Genomic DNA, 22442 nt, shown 5'->3' on the forward strand with positions numbered 1-22442 from the left:
TCTGTTGGCCAAAGCAAGTCATGAGGTCAGCCCGGACTTAAGAGAAGGGGAAATAGACTGCATTTCTTGATAAGAAGAGTGGGATTCCATAGAAGAATTGTTGGTAGCCATCTTTGGAGGCTGTCTAATACAGGGCCATCTCCAATTGGTGAATTAAGGTAATAGAGGTTAATAAAAAGGACTGTTGCCTTAATGGTATGCCTATATGCTTTGTATTTGTCTATGAATCTTGTATATGGGGAAGGTCAGACAAAGACCATACTTATTCAGTTACTAGACCAACAGCTATTCTCTCACCAGTACCAAGGGAGCCTACAGAGGCCCACTTATCTTAACTGATTCTAATTGTGGGATTTTATTGTCACTGCTGCTTAAATTACTTTTAATAAAGGATCCATATATACATAATTTAATTCTGTTCTGATTATAGTGTCATTGTATAATTATAAACCTTCATTTAAATACTAGCTCAAGTGATCTGGTCTTCCCTGAGATGAGTTATTGTTATGAAGTAACAGAGAATCTTAAGTACTTCTGAGTATTTTTGACTTTTTTAAAACAAGTTGAAAATCAGTATAGTGTAGTGCTTACAAGCGTGGACACAGGATTCCAGTCTAGTTGTGTGTCCTTGGAGAAATTAATTTCTCTGCATCACAGTTTTTTTCATATATAAAATCAGAATATAATAACAATACCTACCTTGTAAAGATGTTGATAGAGTTAAATGAGTTAATACTTACAAAGTGCTTTGATCAGTGCCCAGTGCCCAGTAATTACTCAATAAATGTCAGTTGCCGTTGTTATATGACTGTGTGTAATGGATTTTTTAGTGATAGTATTCTGGCACTTTGCAGCAAAGAAAATACAAATGACGCTAACATTTAGAACCGTATCTACTACCTTTGTCATGAATTCTAATGCTAAAACTATTCTTCTGATTATGAATAGCTAAACTCTGTTAAAGGTATCACTTAATGAATGCTCATTTTGTTGGCTAGTGCTAAGCAAACTAGCATCCGTATAAAACTGGCTTAAAAGGTATCTGTTTGCTGATATCATGAATTTTGATTAAATTGTTCTAGGTCACAGCTTCCCAGCTCTCAGCGTCTAATAACAAATGTTCAATCCTGATGCTAGCAGATAGTGAGAATGAGAAGAGTAAATGGGTGGGAGTGCTGAGTGAATTGCACAAGATTTTGAAGAAAAACAAATTCAGAGACCGCTCAGTGTATGTTCCCAAAGAGGCTTATGACAGCACTCTTCCCCTCATTAAAACGACCCAGGCAGCTGCAATCATAGGTATGAATTCATAACATTTATCTTGTTATAATTGTTTACTAATATACCTTGTCAGCAGGGACTGGTTTTCATCTAGGAATCCCGGTGTCTAAAATGGTATTTGTTATATCACAGATGCTCAGTAAATGTTTATTGAATAAATGAGACCATATTAGAACTTTATTTTTCAGTAAACAAGAATAAATACACTTTTCAAATGTGTTTTCTTCTGAAAAAGCAACAATGCTAACGATTAACCTATTAACGAATCGATTTTCCGCTCGTGTGACTTAGGAAAAGTTGTTTAAAACATAAGCTGTTTCATAAAGCATAAGTTTCCTATGTAAAATGTAGGTACTAATTACCTTGCAGAGGTTACTGTGAAGTTTAAATAAGATGGAATGTGTAACACACAGTGCTCCATATATAATATGCCCTCAAAAATGGCAGCTTTTCTGTCTGGAGGTTTCAATTTTCACCATATTCTTACATACACTGCCCACTCTTTTGTTACTTTCTAGTAAATAATGAAAAGTTTGATGAGTAGGGTTCAAATGCCTTTCACAATTTTTCCCTCCCCAAACAAGAAATGGAACTGGACACAGGGTGCTAACAAACTAGGGGTTTTTTTCTTTCACCTTTTATTGAATAAACATTTATATCCTTTTATAAGCATTGATATAAATTATTTTCTGATTGTTCTATTAAAAAAAGACACGAGGTAATATTTACCACAGTAATCTGAAAGGAAATTTAATAGTGCAAATTGTTATTGCTATTTTTTAATTACTTATTTTATTTATTTGGTTTTTTGTACCAAATTTCTTTTGTTATCTGTTTTATTCTATGAATTTACATAGTTTCTACCTAATAAAAATACTTCATATTTATGTCTTATATAGATCATGAAAGAATAGCTTTGGGGAATGAAGAAGGGTTATTTGTTGTGCATGTCACCAAAGATGGTAAGAGAAAATTATTTTGGAGAAAATATTATTGATAGAGTATTCTAACCTACAGTTTCTGAATTCTAAAAAGAGCAGGATTTGCTCTTATTTATTCTATAATTGAAATTTTCCAGGCCTAATTGGATACGTTTATAAGTCAAAAGATAATTTTTTAATTTTTATAATCCATCTGAGTTCTAAAACTTCCATGTGTATTATCTTTCTTGTGTCATTTTATTTACAGTTCTTCTGTATGAACTCAGATTGCATTTCTAAAGATGGTACATGAAAGAAAAATGCAACTTGATTTTTTTCATAGTTCTAACAGTACTAGAAGCGGTAACAGTCATTAAAATGTGTTTGTTGTTGGGGTCTTTTATCCCACAGTTTAACACAACAGATTTCTTTTTAGGGAGAGATTAAGTACTGGGTGAAATAAAAAGGAACCCATTTAACTTAGCATTCTTGAATACAGTGTTCTAAGTTCTGTCTTTATATCAAGTTAGATCATGGGAAAACAATGCATTTAAACTTCATTAATTTGTCACCCAAAGAAATACCTTTAGTGAAACATGAGTTACTCAGTTTTTAAAAATAGTAACCCCATGGTAAACTTCCCTAGGATTTGGTGAGAGCAAAGAGGTTTTTCTTAAAGATCTGGCATGCTTTATCACATAGGAACTCTTTGCCATGGCTGCCAGAAATCTCAGTGCTAAATTTAATACCTTACTATAGATAGGTTAAATTATCTTATAATGGGTGTAATTATCTTCACCTTTCTCCATATGATTTCTGACCTCTCATTTTTTCTGTGTGTGTATCTATGTCTTTATTATAAGTTGACATATTCTTTTGAGTATAATTGGGATATAATTAATAGGTAAACAAAACATTTTGCAGTTGATTTAGTATTGTTTCTTTGCATAGAAATTATTAGAGTTGGTGACAATAAGAAGATTCATCAGATTGAACTCATTCCAAATGATCAACTTGTTGCTGTGATCTCAGGACGAAATCGTCACGTACGACTTTTTCCTATGTCAGCTTTGGATGGGCGAGAGACTGATTTTTATAAATTGGCAGAAACTAAAGGGTGTCAAACCATAACTTCTGGAAAAGTACGTCATGGAGCTCTTACATGCCTGTGTGTGGCTATGAAAAGGCAGGTCCTCTGTTATGAACTATTTCAGAGCAAGACCCGTCACAGAAAATTTAAGGAAATTCAAGTCCCATATAATGTCCAGTGGATGGCAGTCTTCAGTGAACACCTCTGTGTGGGATTCCAGTCTGGATTTCTAAGATACCCCCTGAATGGAGAAGGAAGTCCATACAGTATGCTCCATTCAAATGACCATACACTCTCATTTATTGCACATCAACCAATGGATGCCATCTGTGCAGTTGAGATCTCCAGTAAAGAATGTCTGCTGTGTTTTAACAGCATTGGGATATATACTGACTGTCAGGGCCGAAGATCTAGACAACAGGAATTGATGTGGCCAGCAAATCCTTCCTCTTGTTGTAAGATTCTCTCACTTTTCGCTGTCTTATCTCGCTGTTTCTTTCTTTTTCCTGCTACTTCATCTCCTTTATGTATTCACTGTTAATAACAGGTTGTTTTTTAAGTCATCTTTGAGGTCTTTCCTAAGCATCAAGTATGTTTTATGTAAAGTAACTAACCAGATGTAGTTAAGACCTAGGCCAACAGGGTCAACATTAACAGGAACAGAATTAAAGCTAATCTTCCTATGCAATATTTTACTTAGATAGATTTTTAACACATATTACTGTATTTTGAAATAACCCTAAGGAGGTATCTTCATGGTCCCCCCAAATATAGTGCTTGTGAGCACTAATAGCTCATAGGACTTATTCTAGAGAAGTGGTTACCTAGTGAATTATTTAGTCAGTTATGTGAAGGTACAATGCAGCATTTGAAAAGTGTTATTCACTTTTACATTTTTATCTAGGTAGGTAGATACTTTCAAGAAACATTAAGATATTAATAAATTATTGAATACTTATTATGTGTCATTTTACTGTAAGAGATATAACATTGAGCAAAATCGACAGCCTTACCCTCACAGAGCATGAATGCAGTAGAATGGATTCCTGACAAAACAAGTTGCAGTAGAATATAAGTGCTCTGATAGCAGAAGTACAGAGTTCCGTAGAGGCATGTAGGAGGAATATCTAATCCAACACATTTTGTTTTTAGTGGAAGATACTTTGAACATGTTTAAATGCCGAAGGGAAATAGTCACTAGGGAGCCAGGGAAAGGTTGATGACTATATGATAAATACAGGAAATAGAGTAAGATCCCCAAGAGGCCAAAAAGGATGGAAGTCAGAATATAGGGGAAAGGATTTGGAACAGGAGGAGTAAAACCTCTTCCACTGCAACAAGATAGGAGGAATGGTGGGTATGAGTATAGTCAAGTTTAAAAGTTCAATATAAGAAAGTTTAGGAGAGCCATATATACTTATTACAGAAAAATTAGAAAATCTAGATAAAAAGAACAAAAGAAAAATACTTCTACCTACCCAGACTTAACTATTCTTGATGTTTTGTTTCTTCTGAAATTTATACTCTTATCTATGACATCATATTTAGAATGAATACTAGTCAGAAAATAATTCAAAGTATTATGTGAATTGTACAGTGTTAATTGGAATTGGAATAAGAATTAGAATATCTGGCTTTTATGAATAGCTCTGCCAAAAATTTAATTCATGACCTTAGCTTAGGTAAATCATTTAATCTTTCTTTGCTTGTGTCACCATTTATTGATGTTTATTCTTTCAGTAAGTATATATTGAGCATCTCCTGTGCCAGATGCTTTATCATACTTTCATAAATGTGACCATAACTCTTACCTGAAGATTTCTCTACTTCGTAAGTTGTTTCACTGTCAAGAGCTTAACTACTTTAGGAATCAGTTATTTAAAGTGTCATGAAATTCCTTTATAGAACTAGTATGGGGCAAGGGAATAATATACCCTTGGTGTTAACAGGCTCCTTCTGTGTTATAATGGCCTTAAAACCTCTTCATTTATGATTTATGGGTTTTTTAACTTCAAAAATGTATTGATGTGGCTACTATATGCTAACAATAGGATTTTGGTGGGATTCCACTCTACAGTTCTTTAGCATAGATCTTTCAAAATGTTTTGGGTTTAGCAGTTAAAAGTAACCAGCCAGCTGTTCTCTCCTTCCCATCTCCCAGGTTACAATGCACCGTATCTCTCAGTGTATAGTGAAAATGCAGTTGATATCTTTGATGTGAACTCCATGGAATGGATTCAGACTCTCCCACTCAAAAAGGTAATTTAACATTAAAAAATGGGCTAAGTGAACAAATGATTATAAGTGAAACACTAATATGACTATTTAGCTATTTTTCACTAGTTTAGCATTTTCTGTCACATGTAATAACATAATTGGTAATCTGGGACTTAGCTAAGAGTAGAAAAAAAAGAAAACTCAAGCTGGTTAATTTTACAGGTAGCTCAGCACCATATTATTTTTATTACATTTTGTTTCACTATATAACGTATGATTATTATAATAATGAACAACTAGAATATATTCTGCAACTTAAAAGGTCAGTGTTATCTTCCACTTTAGTTTAAGGAGCTCTGAAGGAGTATATTATTTGTAATTTTACTGTTTTTCACATAATGGTATGCAATTTTAATCCTGTGAGGACAAATTTCATGGGCTAGAAAAGTGATTAAAATTAGAATCAATGCTCTGTATAAGCATCTCATGATTAAAAAATAAGGGTTTCACACATTCCTAATAAAATATAATATTTTCCTTTAACATTTCCCTATGATAACATAAAGAGAATTTTTACCAGTATAGAATGGCTGTTTTGCAAAAATGAAGAATAATAGTTTCATGTAAGTATATGCAGCGTGTGTCATTAGTTGCAGGGCAGGGTTTAGAGGAATAGGTAAAAGAAAGTAATTAGTTTTCCCTTTTATGTTTATCATGTGAATTTTGAAGTATATGTAAAAGAATATATGATCTTTATGAAGCATAATAATAAACTGATCACTTATGAACTCACCTCCTAACTTAAGAGCCAGAACATTACCAATTTTACTGAATCTACTTGTGTATTTTTCCCTTATCCTGATTATTGTGTTTATCATTCCCTTGCTTTTCTTAAAATACAAAATTTTTTGTATATTTAAATATTTCTAAACAATATATTGTTCAGTTTTGCTTGTGTTTGAGATAATAAAATTTTATGATGTATATCATCTTCTGCCTTGCTATCTTCATGTATTTACTGTTTCTAAGATTCATCCATGTTACATGTACTATATATATATATATGTACACACACATATATATACTTCATTGCTTTTCACTACTGTAAAATATTCTGTTGGGTGAATAGATCACAATTTATTTGTCTGATTAGCAGACATGTGAATTATTTCCCAGCTTTCTGCTATTATGAACGTTGCTGTAGAAGTCATATATGTCTTCAGGTGCATATGTGTAGGAGTTTCTTTTAAGTCATATGGCTAGGAACGAAATTGATGGGACATGGAGAATGCATGTGTTCAACTTTACAAGATAGTGTCAAATTATTTTCCAAAGTAATTGTACCAGTTGACACTCCCATCATCAGTATATAAGAGTTCTTAATGACCCATACCGTTGTCAGAATTCATAGTTTTATAACCATTTATTTATGGTTATAAAGTGATATCTCATTGAAGTGTTCATTTGCATGTCCCCAATTAACAGTGTTGCTGATAATCTTTCGTATGTTTATTCATCGTTCATATTTCCTCTTCTGTGAAATACCTGGTCATGTTTTTTGCTCATTTTCCTGTTTGGTTGGTCATCTTTTGATTTACTGAAATTATTCATATCTTGTAGATACTGGTTTAGTGATGGGTGTGGTGAATCTTTTCCCTGTTTGTGACCTGTTAATTTTTATAGTGTATTTTGTGAACATTTGTTGTTATTGCTTGAAAATTCATTGTTATAAATTGTAATATAATATCATTCTTATCCTTTTTACGTTTATCTTTCTTTTCTTATGAAGCTCTTTCCTACCTCAAGGTCATAAAGATAGGATCTTTATTTTCTTTCAAAAGTTTGAAAGTTTTGCCTACTGTGTTTATGTCTCTATTCCATTTAGAATTGATTTTTTGTGTATGGTGTGAAGTAGGGATTCAGTTTCATTTGTTCCATATAGATACCCAGTTGCTCCATCACCATTTGTTGACAGTCTCTCCTTTCCCCAGTGATGTACAATTTCTTCTCTGTCATGTGTGTACGTTTAGTTCAAATAAGATTCATAAGGTATCTGTATGAATATCTTAGTATCATCGTCTGGTACTAATGGCTTTAAAAAAGTCAAATTTAAGGTTTAAATGTATTTCTGCTTTTCTTTTTTTGCCCAGAATATTCTTCCTTTAAAATGTTATCATTATAACTGTGTTTGTTCAAGTTAGATAATTTTATACCTTTCTAGTCAGAATTGTTGATTTCCTTCCTGAAGAGGAAGGATAAATTAAAGGTCTTAATAGTGTGTGCTTTATAAATATCTCAAAAGTTTTATGATTTAATTTTTGAATTTTGTTAAAATACTAATTTTATTTTTTATTATTTTAGGTTCGACCCTTAAACAGTGAAGGATCATTAAATCTTTTAGGGTTGGAGACGATTAGATTAATATATTTCAAAAATAAGATGGCAGGTAAGAAAATACACATTAGTAGGAGAGCTTCATAGAAGTATTCTCGCTAATCTGACTGCTGAAGATAATAAGTGGCTCTGCCACTTAAACTCAGGTGTATCTTACTCCAAAGTCTGTGAAGTTGACCACTATCAAGTTCAATACAACTTCAATACATACTATCAATATATTGAGATAAACTACTAGACAAAAAGTCGTTCTGTTCAGGCTCACATAGGCAAAATATTTTGTCTAGGCAAAATATTTGATTCTGACCTACCTTGTTATTTTTCTGTGGAGTACTGAGGTAAATAGAAAAAGTATAACTGAATATATCTTCTGTACTTTTAATACTGTAGAACCTAGCCAAAATTTGTAGCACTAAAATTATGAAAACTCATCCGGAGTTCCATTTTGGGACTATTGGAATACATCTTCTGCCAATGCATAGGGCTTAGAACTTTTGAAGTGCTAATGACAACATGGGCAACAGAAGCAGGGACAAGAGGAAAGTCACCAGAGGGCCCAGAGTCAGGAGAGGGAATGGGAACCTGGGTGCTATGGACAGGACAAAGGGCAGCATCCAAAGTAGTGAAGTGAGTCCTGGCCAGGGAGACTGCACACATCTAATTAGGTTGATTGCCAGAGAGTGCCTCTGAACAATTAAAATCTCACTTTTAACAGATATTATTATAATGATATAAGTTATTCTCATGTCTTAGCAACAAATTTCTCCGTAACAGAGGTATTCATAAATTTATGATCTTTTCTGGTGGATCTAGTTAATGAAGATGTAATTATGGTACATTATGTATTTAGAATAATAATTTGACTTAAATGTAAGTAAAAACATTGGCATTAAGAAAACACATTAAAATGTTTATAATAGTTATCTCTGGGTAGTGGGATTATTATATTCCTTAATGCTTTTCTTTTTTCCCCCATATTCTTCCAATAAATTTGTATAGTCTATCAAAAAAAAAATACCGTCAAAAGTTTGTCATTTTTGTTTTGTTTGTTTTTAAGTACTAAGATACACACAAATTTCTTGGCTTCAGATTTGATGCTCTGGTATATCCTCTTGGCACTGGAGGCTTCTTGGTATACAGACTGGTGACTGTAGGAAAAGTCCTATGCTAAGAGGATATTGCAGTATGACTTGAGAAAGGATATTCAGGTATTAGACAAGATTAAGTCCACCCTCTTCTCACTGTATGTAACGATTGTAGAATGTGTCCATAACCCAATTTGTCTCTATAGGATAAAACCTATTCCAACTCATCTTTTTTTATGCTCTCATCTTTTTACTCTAGGCTAGGAGTAAAGGTGGAGCTTGGAGAAGGAAGACCTGACAAAATTTCAACATAGTTGTCTTATCCTTTGAAAAGGAAAGGAAATCCTATTTCCTGTCTTATCCTTTGAAAAGGAAAGGAAATTCTATTTCTCTGTCTTGTCTGTTTCTCTTTCATCTCTCAGGAGCCCAAAGTGCTCTTGCAGTCCGCTGGCTGTCCAAAATCTCCCGTTGCCACTGCAACTCACCAAGATCTGCTTCACCCTCATAATTCTCAAATTCCAACTCTCAAATTCTCATCTACTTTTAAAATTTTATCCTTTTAACATTTGCTGTTAGGAAAGCAATCTGATAAAGCTATTATTATGATACAAGGAGAATGTTGCTTTTTTTTTTACTAATCATCTTGCTTTGGCTTGCCTTACAGGCTCCTTTGGCTTCTTCCTACTACATTTTTCTCACTTTAACTTTTTGGGTGTTATAAACTTCTAAAGATTGGCTTTTCTCTTTTTCCTTACCTTATTTAGAGAATGGAATTCCTCATGTTGTATGGATACAGTTGTCTGTTTTAGAGGATGTTCACCATATCCCAGCATGTTTTGGGAGCCCATGGCTAAGAGTTTTGTTTACTTCTAGGTATTAAAATTGAGATAGGTGGGCATTAGGTGACTAGGTGTACATAATTAAGTATCCCCTGAAGATTAGAAGAGTAGAAATAGCAATAAGATTCTTACTTTTAGTAAAGGAAGCCAGAGTAAACACAATTCCTTTCCTGTACTCCACATCTTGCAAATTGGATCTACAAAGGACATGTTTTAATATATAAAAAAAATTTTAACTTATCATTTTCATGGATAATTTACCATTTATGCCTGATTACTGTGCAGGTCAACAATAAGAGCTTTTTAACACCCTAAGCCATTGAAACCAATACTGGGAAGGAGGGAGAAGATGGTCTAGAGATATTGGGGGTGGGGTGGCCAAAGTGATAGGACACCAAAGCAACTACATTTTCCTTTTTTTCTTCTAGTAAAATTGTACCATTTTATGTTTATAATCAAATAAAAGTGAAAATATACTCTGTAAGCTATATTTAATTTCAGCATATATTTGTTTACATATATTTCGTTGAAAATTATTACTTATTTACTATGATTTATCAACACAACTTTAAAAAATCAGAATTGCATATACTTGTATAATTGATGTTTGTACTGTCTTGGAGATTAATGGATGAAAAGCATCTTAGCACTTTAAAGAACATCATTGTTCTTTGTTTTTTTGTTTTTTTTTAACAGAAGGGGATGAACTGGTAGTTCCTGAAACATCAGATAATAGTCGGAAACAAATGGTTAGAAATATTAACAATAAGAGGCGTTATTCCTTCAGAGTTCCAGAAGAGGAAAGGATGCAACAAAGGAGGTAGATATTTAATTCATACTCATCTAAAGATGCCTATAGCATCAGAAGGACTATTTGGTAATAATACTCTATTTGATTTGGAAGGAAAATTTGATCTCTGAAAGTCTGTCATCATCTTCTATGGTGTTAAAAACTGCAATAATGAATGTATTTCTCAGTGTAATTTTAACTAATACTTTCCAAATTGTGAGCGTGTAGTAGATTAAAGTACCATATTTTGATTCATTTCTCTATGTATATGGAATAGTTACAATTTTTAGAACATGGGCTTTTATAAACATAGAACATACCTGTGCAGATTAACTATTCTCATGACCAAACAGAAATAGGCTTGTAGTATTTCCAGTTACATATAAAAACATTTCTAATATATTAGCAATTATTTAAGAAGATGTACATAAAATGTTCAGAATTATCTGTAAAATAGAGTAGAGCTTCTTTGATATTTAAACACTAAAATAACCCTCTCTATTTTCCCACCAAAAAGCATAAGATCTTTTTTAAAATTTAAAACAAGATCTTCTAAGTAAATGTTTAACTTAGTATATTCTGTTATTTTAATTCTATCCTTATTAACATGATTTCACCGTTTATTTTTATGAAACGTAATTTTTCTCTAAAATTGTCTAGATTGGTCATGGAATAAAAGCGTTTAAACAGGTGTTTTCTCTTACAGGGAGATGCTGCGAGATCCAGAAATGAGAAATAAATTAATTTCCAACCCAACTAATTTTAACCACATAGCACACATGGGTCCGGGAGATGGAATACAGATTCTAAAAGACCTGCCCATGGTAAGAGAAATGAAGAGTGAATGTGAATATAAATGGGGTTAAGACTGAGTTGGAGGGGGGAGGGGGTGGATACACATGAATGTGTGTGTGTGTGCACTTAAATACATACAAGACTTAAAAAGACATATTAGTATAATGAGGAAATATTTATCTCAGTATATCACAATATATGTAAGATGCATAATGACATAGCTGATGAGAAAAACATAAAATATAGATGTGTATCAAAAACCAAACATACCAAGTTCTTATTTAGTTGAATACCCTATATACTTCTCCCATACCTAGATTTACTATTGTTGGAGAAATAAACCACCAGATTTGGAGACATTCTATACCAAGATTCAGAACTTTGTTACCAAATTACTAAAATTTCACTAAGTTTTAGCAATTCAACACAGATATTTGCCCCCCAAAGAACATTAGCTTGATCATTAATGGTCACACCTCTCATCTGATTATGAAATAAATCTTTTTCCTCTGCCCATTACAGACGTGTTGCCTAGTCAGTCTTACATTTTAAAAAAAAGTACAACATAGGAAAACTGTTGTGTGGTTTGTTTTTTTTTTAACAACATGAAGATTGGATTCTTGGACCTAATATATTGAGATTAAGAACATTAGTGGAATTAGCTAATTATCCAAGCTCTGTAACATTTCAGTATCATGGTACTGTCAACAAACTATTGAAACTTTAACATGACTCTTTTGATAGGTGGTGATAGCATCTAGATTTTGCACAGAATTTTAGGCATGATTTAAATGCTATGACAGTTTGGGAGGTGATATGTAAATCTCGACCCAAAGCTCTTTCTGAGGCAGTCTGTGTTAATTACCCACATTACTTAACTCTACTGTGATAGAAGATATAGACATGTTTCACTGACAGAAAAAATAATAGGTAATACAGTTTGTACAGTCAAGTTTTTTTAATAAAAATGTTAAGCTCTTAAAGGTAGTTTTTACATTTCTTTCATAGGAGGAACAAAAAAAAATCTGCACTAATTTGAGCCTGAGTTCCGCATTATAAATATCTCAATTGACCAGTTGCCCTGTTTAGGAATGGATGTGATGTTCTTACTGTCATTGTTTTTTCATCATCATCAAGATATTATTATACGATTATAGTACCATTACTTCCTTTCAAATCATTCACAATAGTCAGTTAACCTTCTGAAATGGGGATTTTTATGAGCCGTGCTAGGTAGATATAAATAAAGTATGCAAAAAGATTACAGCCAATCTTGATATAGTAATTAAAACGAAGTAAGAAATTTAAGGCTGAGCATAAATATTAAGCTGAAAATATTGAGAGTAAATAAAGGCTGAGTTTACATAGTTAACTGTTACACTTATCTATCATATCTAAAAGCTATATACTACTTTTTCAGCTTTTGCCTGGGAACGAGAGTTCAGATTTTTCTCCATTCTTTTCCTGTTCTGAACATTTACTTAAGTCCTCAGTCTGGTTTTCCTTTATTCTCAGAAGTAAACGGAGCAGAGCCACGCAGTCCAAAAGCTTCTGTCATGTTTCCTTACAGAAGCTACAAGGTCAAGTACAAAGTACCTTAGGAGAGAGAATTTTTTAATGGTGATAAACAGTTGAAATGTGAATATATGTATAGCTTATATTTGATAGATCAATGTGAAAATTTTTGAAATTTAGTTAGCAAATAGTTTTTCAACATCTGCTATGTAGGTAGCATTATGGAGGGATAGAGGCATACAAATTTCAAATACATCCATATGTTGCAAAGCAACATATCAGCAAATACAAAATTATTTCAGTAGTGAACAAGGTTTTAATGGGTATTATGCTTTTAAAATTAAACTTTCTCTCACACTTGCTTCATTCTGGTGTACAAAAAAAGAACAGTATGGTTTCCCTCTCATATATTCCAATAACATAGCAAGAAGAATTATGGAAAATTTTTCTATAAATTCTGTTATATCCCACAGTATGTTCCTTAAGGAGAAATAGTTTTAGGATTTAATAGAATGTTCCTCTGCTTGACCAGGTGAAAAATCAGTTTGCTAATGTTCCAGAATTTTTTTCAGACCTTCATTCACAGTAAGACTTGGTCTTTCTACACCCTGAATAAGCACACTGAAGCAAAATGTGAAATTTCAAGCATTGTAAGAACTTTCATATCCCAGCATCCCTCCTTTTTCTCCCTTCACCCTCCCACCACTTAAAGTAAACGAAATCTCTATTTTGTCATTGTTGTTTTTCAGAATAAGGTCCATTCTTAATTACTGGGCAAAACAAGTTCAGATAGCATTTCCCAAAGATTCAACATCGATCTGACCCCATGACACAGGGCCTCCCGTGCTGGCTACTTATTCCCATTAGACCTCTTGATTTTTAGTATTAGTGTCACTGATTTTGTTAACCCATGACCGCCTTGCTGGTTCTTTTTGTAATTAACACAAGTGACTTTTTACCCTAGAGGTGCAATCCAGTTTTTAATGTTCCTTTCATTCCTTTCATGTTTTGTTATCACATAAGCACTTTTGAATGCCCAGGACAAGAAGTTGGTGTAAATTTTTGAAACCTGTTCACCTGTACATGTAGTATTGTAGCAAAGATGTTATGTGTCTGAACTCCTGTTCTTTATTTTCACCTGACTTTCTTCCTTTCACTAGCAAAGAACATAAAAGCTGGGGTTTGTCATAGGCATCCATTTAATCACTTAACAAATATTTTTTGATATACTGTCATGCCAGAACTGTACCTACCTTGGAGTAGACACTGGTAAACAACACAGTAATATGCATGTCTGAAAAGAAAATAATACACATGTCTGTACCTCTGTGTGTGTGTGTGTATATGTGTGTGTGTGTGTATACATGTATTAAAAAGCTTGTGATATTTTAATATAGTCTCAGATTTTAGTATGTTCTTTCCACTGTAATTTTCTATATTTAATGAACTATTTCCAAAAATAAAGATGAATTTAATTCATCTAACGTTAACATGTATAAGAAGCACTTTCAAATACCAAAGCCATGATGTTGTCATTCGTGCAAAGAGCATGTACCCCAGAAATTTTTATGTTTAACTTATTCAAATCAGTATTGCCTTTCTCTGAAATACTTACAAGCTTAGAGAGTTTATTGAATGTCTTTGGGAGCTTATTCTGTTTCCTTTGTACCAAAATGATGCTGAAAAGTGTTGTTTGCCTCATGAATGTGGAAAAGATAGTAAGGGTAAGGAGTCATTTTTTTCTTTTAACTCCTATATCAGATGTGATATAGGAAATCTTTCATATGTGTCTTAGTGAGCCAAGAGAATATAAGCAATTAATATAAAACAGCATATGTGTCTTACAAATACATACTGTAGTAGTTTCCTTGAATCCTTTTTGTCATTTACCTTTTTTCATAAGTGGATACTTGTAATAAAGAATAGATTTGTCTCTAGTTGAATGCAAGAGTAATATTTTACCTCTAAAAGATTTATTTTTTTTAGCACATAAAATTTCTCCTAGCCTTTTACCCATTCCTAAAATTGTTAACAAATAAAATTTCAAGCTCGGTGACCTTTTAGACTTTTATGAAGTAATTTTACTTCTTAAAGTTACATTTATATCAATAGTTTTATCTTTTTGAAAAGAACCTTAGAAAGTACTGGTTTCACTCACATCTCTACCTTTCTTTTAAGCTTCCCTAATTTACCAGATTTTTTTTTTTAACAAAGAAAGCTCATCTCAACTCATGAGAATATCAGTCAGCATGTCTCCGGGAAGTCATTCAGCCTGTCTCTAATGAAGAGATGGTAGGATGTTTTCCTGAAACACAGTTGTTCTCAGAAACTGAACTTAGAAAGTTCCCATTAGAGAAGGTGACTGGGTGCTGAGTGACAGTTCCCAAATGTTCACAAGTTATTTTAACATGAAAAACTAGAGCCCTTGTTTTCAAAAACTTTCTTCTATGTCTTTAGTATTACATTATTTCATTTTTTAAAAATACACCTGAACATTGAAGAGAAGGTTGTTCTCTTGTTAAAAACAAACATGTTCTTTGGGTGTCTAAGTGGAGATAAGCTTGGGCTACTTAAAGGTAAACCAATAATTGGTATATTCCACAGTTACTATTTCTGTTACAGGAAGATAAGATCAGTAAAAGCAAACACAGGTCAAGTCTATAAATACCAGGAAATGGTTTTAGTTTCTAAAGGAACAGTTTCATAACGCTTTTGGTGAGAGACTGGTTGTAGGTTCACTTGTTCTTTTCTTTAATTATTTCTTGCTTTTTCTATCCCTAATGTTTTTGGTAGATTTTTGCCATGTTTTGATTCTATCACATAGGAAAATACTGAACTAAATTTTGAAAATCTACTTGTATCTCTGAAAGTCCAGTTTCTACTCAGCTTGATAGTAATAAGAGAGAATAAGTTTATGAGGCAAATGATTTTTTGCAAATCAGCTCTTTAGGTAACTGGCAAGAGGATTACAAAATTTAACTTTCTCAGGCCTAAAAGTATTTCATTATGGATTCAATTCTTGATGTGAGATACTTACTTCATTTTTTCTACATGCATGTTGTCTGAAATGTCACATATATCCAGTGAATCCATTTTCATTACCTCATTACCTTTTTCTTCTTTCTGTTGTTTTTGATAGCCGGGTTTCCCTTATCCATCCCCTCATCATCACTCCGGTCTGATCTCCTCTCCGATCAACTTTGAGCACATCTATCACATGACTGTTAATTCTGCTGAAAAATTTCTCTCTCCTGATTCCATAAACCCTGAATATTCCCCGTCTCTACGCTCTGTCCCCGGTACACCAAGCTTTATGACTCTGAGGGTATGAACAGCTGAGTTAGGTGTTAACTTGTACTAACCATGTGCGGATCTCTGCCTGGCTTCATAAGTAACACTGCCAAGGGGGTACATTCTGTGAAAGTTTCCCTTTGGCCTGTTTCTCTGTTGCCAAACTTCTATTCTTCCTCTTCCTCCTCTTCTGTCTTGGAGTTCTACTTTTTTCTTCTTTTGAGGAAAAAGATGAGGATTTGGGAAGATTTCAGTTTTATTTCTAAAACCGTATTGGAGGTTTTTCTATGTCTAATCAAACATCATCCCATCATGATATTTTTCATTACGGATACCATAAGAAATAGCCCCTGAAAAAAAAAAAAAAAGAAATAGCCCCTGAGTAAGTCTTTATTCTATTAAAAACAAACAAAAAAGGGATCTAGAATTTCTGAATTCTGTATTGCTCGTTACCCTAAAACCAGTTCAGTTCAGAGAAATTTTTTATATTTAGTGAAGTTAAAGTCTACAGAAGGGCCTGTCCAAAGGCCTTTTATCTACAATAAACCCCTTCTTGAAAAGCTCACAATTCTCAAAATTATAAAGTATAATAGTACCAGTGAATAACAGGAAAAATTACCAAAAGAAAGTAGTCTTTCTAATCTTTGAGTTGCTGATGCACCTTTAATTCCAGCCAGGATCCAAGATAAGAGAAGTAAACCAACAAGAGAAAGAAGCAGAGTGCGCTGCATTCTGAAGGACCGTGGTACCTGCCACTGGGTCCTTCCACGCAGCCTTGCATCTTTGTAACTAGTGTCTCTGCAGTGGGATGGAGAGCAAGTGGCCATTCAAGCTGAATATCCATACATCTGTCAAGAAATATGTACTGACTTCAAGGGAGCATTTTCTCAAGTTTGTTTTGCAGATAATAAAATATTTAGATTGTATCATGGAAACGCATTTCCTCTGGCTTAGAAAATAATAGCATCCATTTTTTTATTTGTGTATTTAGTAAAGTAATTTTCCAGTAAGAAAATTACCTGTAGGGTGAGAAGTTTATTTTTGTATTTTTGTTTGCATTCTAAATTGTGATGTTTTAAATGTCATTGTTATTGACATTAAACTATAATGTCATTTAAGTGTCTTATTTCACAAGATAAGATTACTTATGATAAACTAAGCTTCAATTTGCTTGGTAACAGATTTCAGGTAGTGGATTCTAGGGGAAGTTGTATAAACTAACCAGTCAAGAATTTTTGATATAAAAGATTGTGGAAATGTTGCTTAAGTTAGTCTTCTATAAATAGAAACACTACGATTGGTGGAAGTTTTACCCTAATCTTAAGCATATTTGTGCAGGAAAAGGACCATCAGCTTAGGTTTCACATTACTTCATAATGAAGTTGAACTTCAGCTGAATGAATGATAAACTGTTGGGTTTGGGTTTTGTGTGGTTTTTTTTTTTTTTCCCCCCCAGAATATATCTTCTGTGTATCATTCTTTTATTACCTCAACATTCAGTGTTACTAAACCACTGGTATTTTTATAGGCTTAATTTTTGCCATTTTTTTCTAGGGTAGGTTTGTTTTATAGAAAAGGACGACACAAAGGTACCTTAAGGTTAATAGCAAAAACAATAAAAATTTAAAGGTTTAAACTGATATCCCCATCTCTCTTGAACTTGACTCTGCTGCATTGTATGCATGTCATCGGCATCTCTCAGGGTTGCTCCTATGAGTGGCTGTTGAAATGCTAGCACTGTTTTCTGTTTTAAATTTTTTTATTTTCTTAGAGAAAAAAAGGTAAAGTGTTTGCTTTAAACAAATAACACAGTAAGAATTACATGGACTTCGCAAATTTGATATATGAACCAAAATGGCAATGGTTGAGTTTAGAGCCAGCCAGCCGGCCAAATCTCAATATGTGTGATTCTTTAAAATGTATGATTTGGAGTTTTTCAAGATATATTAGTGCATGTTTTCCAAGAGATGTTAGTGGATGTTTGCTAGCTGTGGCCCTGCATTAGTTGTGTTGCCATAACCTTCTCTCAGGTACCAGCCCTGACACCCCTTCTGGTCTGAAAAGGTTAGGGCCATCGAGGAGACCGTGTTCAGACAGCTGGTCCTACGCACCACCTCTCTAGGTGTGTGTGACTTCCAGAGCACTCTGTGGCTCATTTTCCTCCCTTGGACACCAACATTATTCAATATTAGATGGGAAACTTCTCACACCAACACTCCCAAGTTAAATGACTTCACCCAGGCTGTGATTGTTAACAAGCGTCATATTTATGACTCGTGGCGCTGCCGTCTTTCTGTGAGGCAGGAAGGCTGCCTGGTGACTGGGATGGGAACGTGCAAATGGCACCTTCAGTATCAGGACAATAGAAGGTGTACTTGAGAAGAATGTACTTTTAAGTGACTTTCTTCTAAATGGGCTTGTTCAGCTTTTGAATTATCCTAAGAAAATAAAAATCTCATATGTAGCAAAAGCTTTGTTTCAGTTATCTGCAGAGGTCCATGTAATTCTACACTTCACTGTCACTTCTAACCATGTAACTTTCACTTACTGCACTCACAACAACAAGAACAAAATTGTTATCTGTTGGTAAGTATTTCAGTAAGTATAAAGATAAGCACTTATCCTTGGTTGGGGTGAGGGTTACCTCTGTTAGGGCTTTAGCACTTTTGCGGGCAGGAGGGATTATATAATCTGTTTCTTGTTCTGTATCACTCTGGTCAAGACAACTTTATTTCTTGAAATTAGGGTGAAAAATAGACATCTCTGTAGAAAATCAGTTTCACTCTGGATGAAGAATTTTTCTTTCTCTTTTGATTTTAGAACCCTCGGCCTCAGGAAAGTCGGACAGCATTCAGTGGCTCGGTCAGTATTCCATCTATCACCAAATCCCGCCCTGAACCTGGTCGCTCCATGAGTGCCAGCAGTGGCCTGTCAGCAAGTAAGTGGCCCCGGCTGCAGGGAGCATTTCCATAGCAAGGTAGCAGCCGTGCGTCATCGGTGACCAGTGTCTCAGGCCTGGCTGGGTAACGCCTAGAAGGCACAAGTGCAGCTGTTACGAAAACAGTCATAGAATCCTTTTAGAAGGTACAGTCCATGTGGGAGACAGACAAACAGCACTACAAATTGTGATGATAAAATGCCCCGAAGGAAATAAACAGGGGACAGAAATAGAGAGTAACAGGCAGTAGCTGTTGAGGATGAATTCACACTTAGAATAATTAGCAAGGTCACGTGCCCGCCCCGGGGGTGAAGTCACATTGACTCATGTTTGAGTAACTGAAAGGAGGCACAGTGGCTACCTGGTAGTGGGCAGGGAGTGACAAAGAGTACAGCTCAAGAGGTAGGCAAGGGTCAGATCAAGCAGGGACTTGGGGACCAACGCAAGACATTTTTTATTTTTTAAAAAACACAGTGGGAAACCTCCGAAGAGTTTTAAGTAGGCAAGGACCATTAGGGCAAGACTGTTCTTGGCCAACAGCTGCTTTTCTGTCACTTTCTCAGAAGTAACCTGGTATTGGCTTCGATCAGAGAGAGCGGGGCGAGTGCGCCCGAGCAAACGCAGGCCCAGGGTGGACCCGGGGTAATGCTAACGTAGCCTCCCTCACCTCCCTGCAGCTGAGCTCTGAGAAGAACAGACGGTAGTAACTCCAGCTCACAGTTCAGAGTTTTTCAGGCAGAAGCGTATTCGTTGCCTTGTATTCTTGAATGTGAGGCATTCGAGTCAGGCCTCCCGGTGCAGACTGAGTGTCCTCCTTCACTCACTGTTCATGCTGAGGACGCCAGTGTCAGCACCCGCCTTGTGCCCAGCTCTTGGTTTTAGGCTCTGGCAACACAGAAGTGAAGGGTGCTGGAATACCATTTGTTCTCTTGCTGTGGAACAAATTACCCCAAAATTTAGAAGCGTAAAAGAGCAAACGTCTATTATCTCTCACAGTTTCTGAGGGTCAGGGATCTGGGAGCTTAGCTGGATGGTCCTGGCTCAGGGCCTCTCAGGAAGCTGCAGTCAAGCTGTCTGCCGGGGCTGCCATCAACTCCGAGCTCAACTGGGACTAGAGAAGCCACTTCCCAGCTCACTCACATGGTTGTTGGCAGGCCTCTGTTCCTCACCACCGTGGGCCTGAGTGCCCTGGTGACATGGCCGCTGGCTTCCCACAGAGCAAGTGACCTGAGACAGAGAGGCCGAGCAGCGGTCTCAGAAGGGACATGCCATCGCTTCTACAGTCTGCTGGTGATCACACAGACCACCCCTGGGACCATGGGAGGACCCCGCCCCGGGCCTGCAAACCAAGGATAGGCGCCTGCTGCAGAGACTGGCTGCAGACGTACAGAGCGCATGCAAGGAGTTTTCAGTCGACAGGCAGAAGTTGAAGTGTCCATCTTGTGACTTTCTTGTTGTCATCTCCCAAAGTCATCTCTAAGCAGTGTGTACAATGAAAATATCTAGCCAGTTGGAAAAATGGCAACCATTTTATGAATTATCTTTTTACTAATGGTAGCTCGATAAGATAACAGATTTAATATAACTAACCAGAAGCTATCAACACTTGAGATGCAAAGAAAGTATCACAATATTAATAGTTAAGTTCATAATCCCTTACCCAAAACTCCTGGGGCCAGATACCTGTTTTCAGAATTCAGATTTTTTTTTTTTTTAATTTAGAAGGGAATCTACCATATATTATATTACATTCCTAGCAAGATCTAAGACAGCACCTACAAACATATTAATATTTATACAGCAAAATTTATGACTAGTCATACTATGAATATATAAATAAATGTACTCTTTTTAAGTGAAGTCTGTAATCAGCCTCCAGTCAGTTCAGATTAAGTCTGCCACCACATGAATTTACATCAAACGTACGAAAAAAGTTTTGGTTTTCAGGGCTTTTGGATTTGTGGAATTGCAGGTAAGGATAGGACCTGTAATACAGAGATTTAAAGGGCTGAGTGGCCATCTCCTTAGGAGCGCTGAAGTGAGGGTCCACTGTCATTGCTGACAATATGCAAGCTACAGACTGGAGCCAGCTCCAAATCCCTGTCAAGGCCTTTAATACAATAATCAGGCGTGGCCTTCTTGAGATTCTTAGTACCAAGCTGTTTGTATAGAGATTAAGAGGAAGACCAGCCCAGGAATCCCAAGGGGCATCTGCCATTTAGAGTGCTTCTTGCTGGCTTCAAGAGTAGCCCAGCTCACGTAAAGAATTTCCAGAAGGACAGCCTGCCAAGAGAGACACAAGAAGAAACGGGGTTCCATGTTGTCAACCTCCAGAACCAGAAGCACAGGCTCTTTCAGGGCCAGACTTGCAATGGCTTCCTGACTGAAGTCAAATTAACACAGAGCTTTCCACTGTGACTCTACCCGCTCCTGTCAGTGACACGCTCACTGGGGAGCCTGCAGACTCTCCTAGAGGTCATGTAGAGTTACACACCGTCACCCCAAGAGATCTGGGGCCCAACCCCCTGAATCACCATCTAGAACTCTTTGGAAGAGACCCTGCCTGAGTTGGAACCACAGTTTTCAGATTGTCCCCCTTTGCTGTTCAATCAAAACAGCCCATCTCAATTTTTTAAGATTAGGGTGGTTGAGTGTAATTTTTCTCTGAAAGGAACATTCTCAAAGTTAAAAAAAAAAGAAAAGAAAAGAAAAAGTGTAAATCACAGAGGTGGATTAAGTTCTCTATTCTATAAACGATCACTAGGACGGAGGAAAAGAGCCCGGTAAGTGCATACTAAGCTCTGGGCAGCCCCCTCACACACCTTCCGTCTTACATTTCATTCTCCGTGTATTGAGTGCTCAGTTCCCACAAAAATCCCATAAGGTAGAATTTATTTTCTTATTTACAAATGAAGAAAACTGAGACTTAGATAAAATAACTTGCTTAAGGTCACACAGGTTAGTAAGCAGAGCAGCAGAGCTCTCTGGCAGTTTGGGTTTTTTATTCAGAGCGACAAAATTTTAAAAATAGTAACTTACATTACAGCTTTTGTTAAATTGAGCACTAAACTAGACATGGAATTGAAAGAGAAATCATAAAAAGTGATTTATGCCTTCAATTAGGTTGTAATCTAAGGAGACATAAGATCCACAGCAAAAAAGTAAAGAGTACATAGCCAAAGCAACACATCAACAAATGAAAATCAGTGTATGTCTGGTGACAGATGCCTTAGAAACTGGATGGAGTGTTGGAAGTAAGATTAAGTCAGTGGTTCTCAGCCTGAGAT

The 22442-nt window shown here is 35.4% G+C and overlaps 1 protein-coding gene across 13 annotated transcripts in view; it reads left to right on the plus strand.

The window, feature by feature from the left end:
• Positions 1 to 22442, plus strand: part of CDC42BPA (CDC42 binding protein kinase alpha) — a 320248-nt gene that overhangs the window by 291540 nt on the left and 6266 nt on the right. For 9 of the 13 annotated variants that reach the window (XM_036865565.1, XM_036865588.1, XM_036865598.1 and 6 more), the window contains 9 exons: positions 1083 to 1299; positions 2181 to 2243; positions 3153 to 3746; positions 5453 to 5550; positions 7870 to 7954; positions 10523 to 10646; positions 11323 to 11440; positions 16066 to 16251; positions 19038 to 19155. In XM_036865565.1, the coding sequence (XP_036721460.1) occupies positions 1083 to 1299; positions 2181 to 2243; positions 3153 to 3746; positions 5453 to 5550; positions 7870 to 7954; positions 10523 to 10646; positions 11323 to 11440; positions 16066 to 16251; positions 19038 to 19155 (1603 nt within the window). The remainder of the gene's footprint in view (positions 1 to 1082; positions 1300 to 2180; positions 2244 to 3152; positions 3747 to 5452; positions 5551 to 7869; positions 7955 to 10522; positions 10647 to 11322; positions 11441 to 16065; positions 16252 to 19037; positions 19156 to 22442) is intronic. The other 4 variants (XM_036865615.1, XM_036865654.1, XM_036865663.1 and 1 more) reach the window with 1 other exon arrangement.

Source organism: Balaenoptera musculus, chromosome 1 (assembly GCF_009873245.2).
Source record: "Balaenoptera musculus isolate JJ_BM4_2016_0621 chromosome 1, mBalMus1.pri.v3, whole genome shotgun sequence".
Classification (NCBI taxonomy): Eukaryota; Metazoa; Chordata; class Mammalia; order Artiodactyla; family Balaenopteridae; genus Balaenoptera; species Balaenoptera musculus.